The following is a 13,496-nucleotide window of genomic DNA, read 5'->3' on the forward strand; positions in this document are numbered from 1 at the left end:
GTACGCGACACGGAAGAGGTTCGAGCGGACTGCGCGCGCCGCGCATCCTCCCGCGTTCACCTGGTGGACCATATTTCGGCAACGGATTGATGGATTTTGATTAAAAAAATTGATCACTATTTATTACACAAGAAGGAACAACTTTTGTCATGAACATTTTCTTCTATTTGCCAATGTTTCCCATAAAAAAAAAAATAAAAAAAACCACTTAATTTGTTTATAACTATTAATTGCACGCACTTACATAAAAAATACCACCGGATTCGGATTTCTCATACCCGAAAACATNAAAACACCTCAAAACCTTACCGCACTAGAAGTGCACACGGGAAGGGGGTATTGCGTGTGGACTAGTTTGAATTTAAACTCTAGTTTAAACTGAAGAGTTTAAATTTAAACTGAAGAGTTTAAATTTAAGCAAAAATATCGAAATTGAGAACATCTCGAAATACGTAAAAATGTAATTAAATTCTTCAGTTTAAACTAGAGTTTAAATTCTTGAGTTTAAACTAGAATTAGCTTAAAAATTCAATTTTTACCTATTTCGACATTTTTGTTTTTCTTTACGAAAATTGAGATAATATGATGATTCAAATTAAACGTTTATCAATGAAAATGGAAATGGAATGGAAGCTTCGGAGAAAAAAATTAATTTCTCTATGATCTAATTGAGATAATCGAAAAAATATCTAGTTTTATTCTATGGAATCTACCGAACATTTTGACAGAAAAGAAGTTTAAATCGGATGAAAATTGCGAGAAGGAGTATTTCGAAGCCAAACACACGAAAAACGACGTTTTCGCCATGGCGGGCGGAAAGGACACAAAATCTGCCTTTTCGCCTACGCCGTGACGAAAAATAACGTTCTCACCACGGGAGGTAAAATAAAGGACCCTTACCCACGTGCTTACCACCCTCGTCTTCAGCTCGGGTGGTAATTCTGCACGTGGGCACGACTCCTTTATTTTCCCCCCCCCCTTGGTGGGAAATATGCTATTTCGCCTGACGTACGGGGTAAAATGAATTGGGTATGAATTTGTTCTTAGTTTTTTCGGTAGTCCATGATATATCAAAAGTCGCTCGACCGTTATTTTCCTCAACCGAAGACTTTCAAATTTCACCAAGGTCCCCCCTTGAATTATGACAAACAAAATTGTCATGGTACGTATTAAAAAAAATGAGGGTCCTATTCTCACATCTCTAGGTGAAACCAGCGCTGCCTTATCGAAGGCAGCTAAAGACAATGGAATTTGCGTCATTGGGGGGACTATTCCGGAGAGAGAAGACGGTAAACTGTACAACACCTGCACAGTCTGGGATACCGAGGGCCAATTGATCACGAGACATCGGAAAATGCACCTCTTCGATATCGATATTAAGGACAAAATAACTTTCTTCGAGAGTGAAACGCTCTCCCCCGGAAATGACCTCACTATTTTCGATTTCAAGGGCTGCAAAATCGGTATCGGGATATGCTACGACATCAGATTCGAGGAGATGGCGAAATTATACAGGAACAGGGGGTGCCAGATGCTGGTGTACCCGGCTGCATTCAATTTGACCACTGGGCCACTGCATTGGGAGCTACTGCAGAGGTCAAGGGCTAATGATAATCAGTGCTACGTTGTTTGCGTCTCTCCGGCGAGAGGCGTCGGGCCTGGCTACGTCGCCTGGGGGCACAGCCAGTTGACGAGCCCCTGGGCGAGAGTCCTCTGTGATCTGGGGACTGGGGAGAAGCTGCAAGTTGCTGAAATTAGTAAATATCCGTGTTTTTTGTTTTTTTTTTATTACTTGGAACAGTCATGCCGAGGAATTTTCACAGAAAATATCTCAATATAAGATTAAAATTTATTAATTTGTTCTGTAAAATATTTTCTACTTAAAATGACTGCATTTTTTAAGTTATTCCAATTTTTTAGTATTTTTATACTTAAAAAATGCAGTAATTTTAAGTAGAAAGTATACTATAGAAACTAGATGAGTGTAGAAAATTTCTATGAGAAATCCTCGACATGAATTTCCCATTTTTTACCTTGTTTGTTTCCTTTTCACAAAAAAATGCCGAGGGATTTTTGCAAAAATATATCAATGAAATCAGTCGTTTAAACCATCAAAATCTGTCGGTTTTCTCTATAAAACATTTCCAATTAAAAATTTTTACTTTGAAAAAATTTTCAATAGAAGTTTAATAGATTTTTCATGAGATTTTTCTATACCTGCAATGACATGGTGATTCCTTCTTTTCACAGATCTCGAAGAAGTTGAAGAAGTCAGAAGTCAAATCCCCATATCCAAACAGAGACGAACAGATATTTACGACACAATCGACAAAAAATACAACATCTAATGATTTCAATTGCACCAAAGATGAAAAAAAAAATCACCAAGGGAAAAATAAATTTCAATAACTGAACAAATAAAAAAGGATGAACTTATTCAATAAATTTAAAACATCTTTATTAACTTTCAGTTAAATAACGTAATAAAAAATCTATTTTGAAATACATAATAGCATTTTTCATATAATTATAATATATCCTATCATATTAAATCGTATCTTACATTAAAATGCACGCATTGATAAAATTTATCTCTTCATTAGACTTAATCAAGGAGAACCAGCCCCCCAACTACGATATCAAGTTAAAATTAATATACTTACTTTCGCATAGGCACTGATGAACTATAACATTAGGTGTGAAAGACTCGAGTTTGCATGTAAAAATGTTGATAAATTGAAGAACAGATAATTCATATTCTTAATAAAAATCCAAGCATTAATTAAAGGAGGAGAAATTCCTCAAACATTATCAATGATAAAATTTGATTATTCATTAGTATCCTCATTTTTTGGGCTCGCAGTGGCCCTCAGGCGTCTCTCTACTAGTTTTTACGTAATTTAAAGCATTGATATGTGTCAGCACTATAATTCGTCAATTTGAGTGCATCCAGAAATCCAGAAAAATAATTTATCTTTGGAAGGATGGGATCTGTTGAAATATATCACATCTTTCTTCGTGGAGAATTTTATGCTCTGCACAAACGCTTTGTGACATTTTTTTAAACCTTCGAGTTTCAGAGATATTTACGTAAATAGTTACCAGGAAGCATGGGAAATTTTAAAATTATTCAAGACAAATTCACATCCTTTCGTGAATATTTCTTGAAGTGCTACCAAAAGAGAGAAAAAAAATTATTTATTCAGTAGCAAAGTGGTAAAATGGTTCAAGTCGATTTTGACTGTTGGCCAGTTTTCAATGAATATCTCGGAGTCTAAGGGAGACAGCCAAATATTTGTAACCACCTTTTTTTACAGCCCTCAAGTTGCTCTACAAAAAAAGTTTTCACGAAAATTTCGCTATCTCTCTAAAATTCGGAGATATTTCTCGAAAGCGATCAGTTGACTTAAGGCTATATGCAAGTATTTTACGGTTTGGTGCAGACCGTTATGCAATTTTTTAATTATTCCGTGCATCTTCCTCCAAAAGTAGACTTTCTAATTTTTTTCTAATTTTTTTAATTTTCCAACGGTTGAATATCGAGATTCAAATTCAGATCTGCAAAGTTAAAAAAATAAAATCATTGTAAAATGTCCGGAAACTCTAGGTGAAACGGGGCTCAAATGAAAGCTCTGCTGTTCAACTACAAAAGTAGAAAAGCATTTCACAGTAGAAAAAGTAGCCAAAGTACTCAGCTATCCTTAACCCGTTTTACCGCTTCGCTGATTCATTTCCCCACCTTCCTTCAATCCCGAGAAATTTACAAAAAAATCTGAAAGAATGAACTACATTTTGCTCATTCACTCCTAATTAAAAAGAAAACAGCTCCCGCAGACGAATTAAATTTCTGGACATATAACAAGAAGAATAAATAGAAAAGCAATCGATCATTATCATTAATAATGAAAAAAAAAGAATTCGAAGCAATAAAACATTGGAATATTAAATATACATATCCATGAGGCTGACAATGGGAAATACTCGAGTATTGGTGATGCAAGTGATCGCATATCACTCGATCCAGCAACTGGGGCGTCACAAGAGGTCCCAGGGAAGGCAGACAGTGCAAGGAGCCATCAAGTATCTCCTTGATCTCCCGATGACGTCTGCAGTCTCACAATTATCGAGTTGACAATGCACATGACACTTGAATATTCCCTCGTTCCTCCCCGGCATTTTACTCACAAAATCCATCGTGCTCTTTGGTCTCTCTTCTCGATCTTCCGATGACGTCTGCAGTCTCACAATTATCGAGTTGACAGTGCACAAGACACTTGAATATTTCCTCGTTCCTCACCGACATTATTTATTCATAAAATCCATGGTGCTCTTTGGTCTCTCACCTCAACATGACACCTCCGTTATTATTCGACGAAGCAGCATGCTAATCGGTTATTATATCTGCCAGAAGGAGGCTTGTCAAGATACTCAAGACATTGACGAGTGGATTTCTCGAGTGGTTTTGAGTTGATGAACTGTTTATCCTGAATTCCGGCAGACCCAGGTCTGGGGCTGTACTGTTCAGGCATTGGAACTCACAGCAACGCTCGCCAACTCTGAATCTTTTACATTTCTGAAAAAAATAATTAGATCACTATTATTAACTCTCGATCACTCGCTCAACGAGCGCAGCGCCGCCCGTTTGCGTTTTTTATATTTTAGCGTCTCTGGACGCTTAAAAATTCTGAAAAACCCGAGTTGTTCGATACTTTTATTAAGCGTCGGCATTGTCCGCTTTTTCTCGGGAAATTTGTTCAGCAAACAATAGAAAAGAAACGTCGAACGCGTGCGAGGGTCCCTGTCGATTCCGCGGGCGGCAGTGTTGCTACGTTCACCGTCACGCTTGAAATGCGCACACAGCGGTAAGCGCCAAGATGGCAACAGCGCGCTTAATTTAACTCAGCGATTCTCCGCTAACTGTGCGACGGACGAAGGCTAGCGGCTGAGCGCGAGTGATCGAGAGTTCTTCGAGGTTCTTTCAGAGTTTTTGATGAAAATTAGCTCGATAAACGAGCGGTTTGAATATGCATCTGACATCGAATTCAGTTCCGTATTGTTGATATATTGAAGAAAAATATTAACCCCTCACGGACGGGGAACTTTTGTTTCCAAGCGCGGAGTACGCTCGATACAACTAGAATGTAATGACTTTTAATCAACTGAAAATTATAAACCCGATATGTAATTGAAGCTATAGTATTCCTGTTTACGTTGTTATTTGTTTGGTTGAGTTAAATTCCATAGTTTTGGAAATAATCAATTTTAAAGAGTGTCACTCATATTTTCATGGGTCGATGTATGGCATCGATCCGTTACGTGAGGGGTTGAGAATAGCTTGAAAAAAAATCGAATCGTATTGTGTTGATAATTTTATCTATTTCATGGGGAAATTTTTAGAATTTCGATATCTACAATAGTACGAAAGATAATGAATTTTTGTTAATCACGGAAAAGGTCTGTATGACATATAGACGTCGGCCGGTAGGACAAGCTAACGAGCAATATTTCTAATGCTTTTAAATTGAAAATTCGTCATTTGAGGCTGAAACTTGGGATTGAAAAATTGAAAAAAATTCATGCAATTTCCCTATTAGGTAAAAAATTAGATCTCCAGAAATTCTTGCATTAATTTGTTTAATCGAATTTGCATAATATAATTTTTCCATGTTCAACTACTTCCGTCTGGTCGAATAATAAGCAAAAGCCAATATCTCCAATAGAAATTGAATGAATAAATCATCTAGTACTTACATAAGGGGGTGAGCAGTAAATGGCTTTACACCACATCGGTTCTGAATGATAACAAACACAGAGGCTGCATACCGCCGGTCCAGGGACATAAAGGAGTCCATGGGTCACTGTTCCCCCTTGGAAATCTGTGCAATTCTCTTCCAATCCCCCTGAAAGGATTAAAAACCTCTGAATCAGACGCTTCTGATTATTTACTTGAGAGAAGTAAAGGATTTTCAATGGTGTAAATCTCAGAATGTCCCGCGTTACTTCCGAATTACTTCAAAACATCCGCACGGAAGTTATTATTGAGAAATTAATTGATTTGTGAAACATTGAATGGGATTTCCATTTTCAAGTCCATGCGCAAATGAGATTTATGAGATTTCGGGCAACTATTTTCTTGAATTCCGAATCTATTGCAAATTCAATGCAATTATTCATCTCGTCTTGCACAATAAAATAAAAAAAATCAAGATTTCATCAGAATAAGTCACCAATTTTATAAGATTTGATATTCAATTGAATTCAAAATTACAGCATTAAAAGTGCGCATGCAGTTATCACTCAAATTTTTACGAATGCCCACCACTATCTTTCTTCATTCACTTACAGACAGTCTGCAAGAAGACGAGAGCTGCGAGTGCCCCTAGGAGCAAACTGAAATAGTGCCCAGCGAACATGTTTACAATAAAAATTGTTCAATTGGATCCTTTGCCGGAAGGGTTGATTTATCCGATGACTGCAGTCAGCATAAATTTAAAATCCAGAAAATCACCACTTATCTCGTCCCGTCGACCTACGGTAGGCAGGAACATATTCTCTGTGAAGGAGAGAAAACAGGAGTGAAAAGAAGTAAAGTTTTGCATACCGAGAATGTCAATGTTTGGGCGCAGACCTTCGGGCGATGGCCAGTTGGAAGTTCTTTCACGAAAGTTTTCAGTACGAGTGTGTAAAAGTGTTTTTTGATCCGTGGGGGGTGTGCCGCACTCCCAAGGGTCAAAGGACACTTTCCCCACGAGCGTCGAACCCTATTATTCATCACAATGAGCGAACGCGGAGCGTGTGTAAAATTTCACTTTACGCACAAGTGATGAAATAGTATTGTTGGGATATGTGATTTTGAATGAGTTTTGTTTTGTGGCGATAGAGGGCATTAGGAGGTGAACAATTGCGTGGAAGTTTCGGCGCAGAGTGCACTGAGAAAAAAAATTATATTTGTCAAATATCCATTTACTTGAGAGAAGTATTTATTTTTCCAATACTGTATTTCTCCAGTCGGGTCATTCCCAGGTGAGCTTAATAGGTTCCAATTATGACAATCATGATGTTCTAGAGGATGAGTATGTTGCACATGACCTTGGATAAACTCCTCCAAGAATTATTCATTTTTATCATCATAATCCTATAGAAACCCCCATAGAATTTCTATAGAATTCCAATAGAATTTTCTAGCGAATTCGCTAGGTTTTCTATTGAATTTTTTCATGCGTGTGGGGGTAATGTGGTTGCTTTTGTGCGGGTGCGTAAAGTTCGCACGAGATTACATCTGAATTCAAAGATTCAATAGATATTAAGTACCTCTCCCTTCCGTGAGAAAAGAATGACACATGAATTAATTAAACATAATGAATACGTTCAATTGACGGAATTGGCGATATAAAATGGTGGTGGACGGTTCTATTGTGACCCAAGGAACCCAGGTCAATTTGAAAGAAGTTATAATTACCCCTTACACGCTGTTATAACAGAAATACTAATATTCACTATTTCAGTAGCGAATGTAGCGATGCGGTAAACCGGGTCAAGTCGATTTTGAGTATTGGCCAGTTTTTGGCGAATATCTCAGAATCTAGAAGAGATAGGAAATTTTTTGTCATTACCTTTTTTGTAGACGCAATTGATGGCTATGAAAACGGTCGTGAGAAAAATTTTGCTATCTCTCTTAGATTCCGAGATATTTATCAAAAACTGGCCAAAAGTCAAAATCGACTTGACCCGGTTTACCGCTTCGCTACTGATTTCATCACTTATGCGTAAAGTATAATTCTCTTTACTTTCCGCACGTTGTGATGAAAAATAGTTATAAAACTGCTCTGATGACAATGAATTCATATCAATTGTAGTGTTTCTTTCTTTCTTGCTTCGTCATCAACTGAATTTCAGAGTTTTCATTTTTATGTTATTTAAAAGTCATTTGAGAACATATACAATTTCAGATTTTTACTATGATTCAGACTTACATATGAAACTAAATTTTGATAACATTCTCTTTCAACAAATTACACACACCAAGTTGACAGTTTAAAGGCACAAGTGCAAGTGAGTCTAATCGGTTGGCGCTCTTCCTTTTATAGTGAATATCTAGGGTTGTTGCTAAAAGCGAATGACGTGTATAGTCGTATCTACGGAACTTTTTTCGATGCGCACTTGAACTGTTTTCTAATTTTAATTGCTGATCAGTGTGTCGTGATTGGATCGCGATAACATGAGAAGATCCTGTGAGAGTACAAAAAGAATGAAAAAAATTGCGCGGCCTTTAACACTTAACATGAGAGAAGTGGCAAGATTCTTGCCTAAAAATAAACTTGCACATTGCTAGAATAATCTCAAGAATTACAAATCTGAAGACATTTTTTTTATTTGATATATCGAATTCAGACATCCTACCTCTCTCGAGTTTGTGTAGAATTCACGTGAATTATTATCAATTTATCCTGTGAATTCCTTGTTAAGAGAAATGTTCAAAATACACCGTAATGTAATTTCGGGAAAACTAATTTCATTTCAGGTATCTCCACTTGGAAAGTGGATATCTGGAAGTAGAAGAATATGTAGGGAAAATGGAATTCTTGAATAAAGAATGGGGAAAGGGGGGCTAAAATGGGCCATTCTGGATGGTCAATATCTGGAGATTGAGTTCATCCAAATTGTATCGCTTGGTCAGCCGATATTGAGGTTTTCAACATGTCCATGTCCCATCTCTTCATTGTTGTTCCTAATTCAAGAATAATTTCTCTCTTGTTGAAAGTGATACACTGAGAGAAAAATTTGAAGTTCGATTTACAATAAGAAAATAGTTGAGGCAGTTTTGGTGAACGATACGATTTTTTTTGTATGCGGCACATATCATTATAGTAACTTCCCAAGCGTAATTTTTGCAAATCAAAATGCAGTTAAACTAACCAAAGTTCAAAAGTAACCACGACAACGCTATCGTGAGTAGAACAATAAAATAGTTCCAATGACTACATTCCATTGTAGTAATTACTTCTCCGGCCATAGTTACCGTAATCTATAAAAAATTGTTGAGGACTTTTTGACTATAATTCGATGGTGATGGAATATAGTCAGATGAATCATATTTTTCTCTCAGTGTACGCGATATCATTGCAAGGAAAAAAGATTTTTGTTTTCAAAATTAACTCAAGAATTACTGAACTGTGAAAAATGATGACCAATGACTGAAAGATCGGAAATAAATGCCATTTTTCAAAACTATACGTTGAAATCACACTTGAAACATAATTAAAAAACTATTCACGAAAGATTGTATAAAAATGAAAAATTCTCGTATTGCAAATTGGATTATACAAACAACAACAATAAACAAGCCTCAAAACTAAGACTAAACATGAAAATTAATTATTCCTCTCAATGAGCGAAAATCAACCCAAAATTCAAAATCAACCCAAGAATTAATGAACTGTAAAAAATGATGTCCAATTACTGAAAGATTGGAAATAAATACCATTTTTCAAAACTATACGTTGAAATCACACTTGAAACATGATTAAAAAACTATTCACGAAAAATTGTATAAAAATGAAAAATTCTCGTATTGCAAATTGGATTACACGAACAACAACAATAAACAAGCCTCAAAACTAAGAATAAACATGAAAATTAATTATTCCTCTCAATGAGCGAAAATCATCCCAAAATTCAAAATCAACCCAAGAATTAATGAACTGTAAAAAATGATGTCCAATTACTGAAAGATCGGAAATAAATACAATTTTTCAAAGCTATACGTTGAAATCAGACTTGAAACATAATTAAAAAACTATTCACGAAAGATTGTATAGAAATGAAAAATTCTCGTATTGCAAATTAGATTACACAAACAACAACAATAAACATGAAAATTAATTATTCCCTTCAATGAGCGAAAAAAAAAGATCAAATCCATGTGGGATAGAATGGTGCATGCTATATCTCGCAATGCACCAGCATATGCGATATAGGAAAAAAGTTTGACCCAGTGACACAACGCGCAACTTGGCACGAATGCAGACATCATAAAACAATAGCACATAAAATCCATACCCAATAAAATTTTTCCGTTTTCACCGATCAAATCCCCGGAATCCACACTTCCTCTTCAAAAATAGTCTGACCACCAAAAAGCCACTGGAAAAATGTCCCTTTCCACTAGCATCATGAGTCCCAAAAGATCAATCAACCGAGTCTATTTCCATCCACATCAACACCGGAAGCTCCAGATGTACCTTAAACGCGTTTGCTTAACAATCCCAGAAGTGCAGTCAGGTGCGACGACCCCAGGTCTCAGACAACATGAGCCCTCCCCCAAAACATCACCGCGGCGGATCCAGGATGATCCAGGGTCACTCCTCGATCTGCACTTCAACCACTGAATATTTAGTGAAAAATCCTCAACACACGAAATTAATTTAAAAAACGATCCTTTCCTCCCTTCACTCAGGTGATCTGCAACAGCTGATGATATCCGGATAGACCGCAGTGGCTGTTATAACGCACCCGAAGCGTTTTACTTGGTAACGCATACACCGGGTCGATTGAACGACTGCAATTGTTAAACCACCGACCCAGCCAACACCAATCGCACAACTGCTCTTAGTACAGCTGCACCGATGACGTACCCCAACGAACACCATTTCCTCCTTCAACCCTCTCCTCCTCCCGCCCCCATCCACCCCGTCGATGGCATCCCCTCGTGTACTGCGCGCCTGTCAAATGAAAACGACGGGTCATGTTGGAGGGAATGTCACGTGATGTGTTTATTTTTTTTAGGGGCGGGGGGAGGTGGTTTATTAGTTGCTCGTGCGAGGATTTTAATTGCATGACCTTTAATTAATTGAAATGCAGTGTTCGCATTGAACGGGGCGGGTTTAATGCACGAAAAACTTTTCTAGAATAATTCAATGGGGTTTTTGTGGAACTTTTGCAAGTTTTTCGCCTTTTCTAGAGAAATTTTCCCTTTTTTGCAGGTTTTCTTCCAATCAACACTACTTCATGGGAAAAATCGACAGAATTTGGGAGATTTAGGCGACTTATTTTATCGAGATATTTGGTTATTTTATTTTTAACGAAATTTGTTGCAAGTTCCTGCAAGAACTTGCAAGGGACCATCGCCCGAGGGTCGTCATCCGGGTTTTACATCTTACGTGCATACACAGGAAGAAAACACACGCATACATGTGGAGCGAAATGTAATTCATGAAAAATGAAAGAAAAATAACTGCTTGTGGGAGATCACTGTTAGAAAATTACTCTTGAAATTTCAAATGAAAAAGCTTGAAATTTTTAATAACGACAAAGTTACGTGAAATTTCTGTAGAATTCTTCATTAAAGAATCAGTTAATTTCTTGAATATTCAAGTAATTCACGATTTTCAGGCCCATACGGTACTGAAAAACCTTGAAAATTTTGAAAATTCAGACAGTAACTTCTCTGAATTTTCAATCTATTGAAAATTGAATTATATGTGATGTTCAATTTTCACGACGACTTTCGAAATTCAAGCTTTCATTGAAAAATCAATGATTCTTTAACATGAAAAAACCAATTTTCTTGAATTGTCAAGATGAATGAGAAATTTAGTGAACGTTTTCATTTGAAATTGAACTCAAACTCACAACATTGAAAATTCAGATGACATTGTGATTGATATTTCAAGAAATTTCCAACAGTGTACATTGTTAAAAAAATTTTTGTGAAATTTTCGGTATACTTTTTGGAAATTTTTATCGAATTTAATTACCACTGAAATTTCAAGGAATTTCGTCATTGAAAATTCAGAATTCCGCGGAAAAATCAAAGAGACTATGAAATTCAGTTCCATTTTTCCCTGAAAATGAATAGAAAACCACAAAATTCCGGTAAATATATTCTTGAATTTTCAGAACAGCGACACTGAATGCGATGTGTGGGGGAAAAAATGATCAATTTAATTCAATAATAACTCAATTAGTTAATTTAAATAATCGATTTCACTGATTATTTTTCTCACTCGGATTTCTAAAAAATTTCCGACGGAAATTCACTAGTAGCTTTTCAAATGTTTCTCATCTTTCAACGCTTTTCACGTTTAATATTCTGTGTGACAGATAAACAAAAAAGTGGGTTGTAAATGTATGGCTGTGTAAATGTATCCAGATGCTGTTCACTGCAGTCTGCTTGGCCGAAATCCGAGTGGAAAAATAATCCGTTAAATACCACTCGTGCTTCAAAATTAATCGGAAAATATCCGATCATTTTGAAGCACTAGTGGTATTACTCCTGAAAATTCAATGTAATCTGGCACTGAATATTCATATTAGATTAAAAATTCAAATGAATTGAGAAATTCTCGTCTTTATGCCCCTTAAAATTCTGGAATTTCACTGAATTTTCAGTGAAACCTGAAATTTCATTATTTTTTTCCCCTAAATCGCATTCAGTGTCACTGTCCTGAAAATGAGTAATCAAGTTTACGATTCGTTCCGAGGAACCACTCACTCCCTGATTGAGTGACATCAAGATTAAAAACGGTTGAATCTACAGTGTAGTCTGTATTAAATTGTAAAAGATCCTCAGATATCCTTAAAAAATGACGAAATAATTTTTTAGATCGCGTATCTCATATGGCCAAAAAATGACGGTGATTTGGCATCACTAGTTGAAGTATGTCTTTCCACAAGACTCTTCACGTGATGAACTTCGTGGAATGTTTGCAAATCGTTTGAGGACAGGAGTGCAAACATTCAGGTGTCACTCACACTATTACATCCCTAGAGCCCGAAATTATCGCCCTAAGTATCCTTGGAAGGGGCAGGAGTGGTGCTATGGCAACGGAAGTGTGTTTGGCTTTTCCTCAAGGAAAACATTATCCTTCCAGTTGAGATAATTCCAAACAATTAACGCCCGCAGTAACTAAAACTTTCCCTTTGAAGACATGAACGATAATCTGTCTCTGAAGGCTCAGGAGAGTCTCATTAAGCGATCGCTGCGTGAAAAGGTCGATACTATTTAACGCGTCGAACTAAGTTTAAAACGTGTGATATATCAAGAATTCCGAAAAGTTTTATCATTTTGTGAATCTCTTTAGGAGGAGAAACGTGCTCAAGGACGGAGACGAAGTCTGTTGTATCTTATCCTAGATTTTTTACGGCAGGAGGGGTAAATTAGTTATGATTCTGAGTTCATTACATTTTTCATTATTTGACTAACCACAATTGCGGAATTTATAAAAATATTTATTTACACACAGGAAAACCTAAACGTAAATTAGGTTTTGATAAACGTAAGATACGCTTTTTTGCGAATTATAAACTTTGTTTAGGCGTAAATTACGCCTAAACAAAGCGCAGTTTATGTTTAGCAAAACGTAAATTATGCATACACTGTTGAGAAAAAAATGAAATTTCATGGAAAATTGACGACCAATTTTCAGGACAGTGACGCTGAATGCGATTTACGGGGAGAATATCGTGAAATTTCAGGTTTCACTGAAAATTCAGTA

General features: G+C 36.5%; 2 protein-coding genes across 3 annotated transcripts in view; one reads left to right on the top strand and one right to left on the bottom strand.

Annotated features, from left to right (window-relative positions):
• LOC107043591 overlaps positions 1-2,507 on the top strand; it is a 9,850-nt gene extending 7,343 nt beyond the window's left edge. The window contains exons 6-7 of the mRNA XM_015265144.1: positions 1,206-1,757; positions 2,251-2,507. Coding sequence (XP_015120630.1) covers positions 1,206-1,757; positions 2,251-2,348 — 650 coding nt within the window. The 3' untranslated portion in view covers positions 2,349-2,507. The remainder of the gene's footprint in view (positions 1-1,205; positions 1,758-2,250) is intronic.
• A 1,087-nt stretch (positions 2,508-3,594) lies between these two features.
• LOC107043592 lies at positions 3,595-10,606 on the bottom strand. Of its 2 annotated transcripts, none has more exons than XM_015265146.1 (4): positions 10,060-10,606; positions 6,344-6,553; positions 5,752-5,900; positions 3,595-4,573 (listed from the first exon to the last, which is right to left on the bottom strand). In XM_015265146.1, exons 2-4 carry the CDS (start codon positions 6,411-6,413, stop codon positions 4,385-4,387), a joined length of 408 nt encoding a protein of 135 aa, XP_015120632.1. In that variant the 5' UTR covers positions 6,414-6,553; positions 10,060-10,606; the 3' UTR covers positions 3,595-4,384. The 2 variants fall into 2 exon arrangements, with proteins under 2 accessions (XP_015120632.1, XP_015120631.1); XM_015265145.1 differs by lacking the exon at positions 10,060-10,606 and adding an exon at positions 7,974-8,045.
• Between the last annotated feature and the right edge of the window lie 2,890 nt (positions 10,607-13,496).

The sequence above is a fragment of the Diachasma alloeum genome, unplaced genomic scaffold (assembly GCF_001412515.2).
Source record: "Diachasma alloeum isolate Michigan unplaced genomic scaffold, Dall2.0 Dall_scaffold_00603, whole genome shotgun sequence".
In the NCBI taxonomy this organism is placed as follows: Eukaryota; Metazoa; Arthropoda; class Insecta; order Hymenoptera; family Braconidae; genus Diachasma; species Diachasma alloeum.

What these genes read in the sequence shown, in the direction of transcription:
- LOC107043592 (XM_015265146.1), bottom strand. Translation starts at nt 6,413, where the DNA reads ATGTTCGCTGGGCACTATTTCAGTTTGCTCCTAGGGGCACTCGCAGCT. An exon ending in CGTCTTCTTGCAGACTGTCT is followed by an intron (nt 5,901 to 6,343) that starts GTAAGTGAATGA and finishes TAATCCTTTCAG; the next exon opens with GGGGATTGGAAGAGAATTGC. An exon ending in TTTACTGCTCACCCCCTTAT is followed by an intron (nt 4,574 to 5,751) that starts GTAAGTACTAGA and finishes TATTTTTTTCAG; the next exon opens with AAATGTAAAAGATTCAGAGT.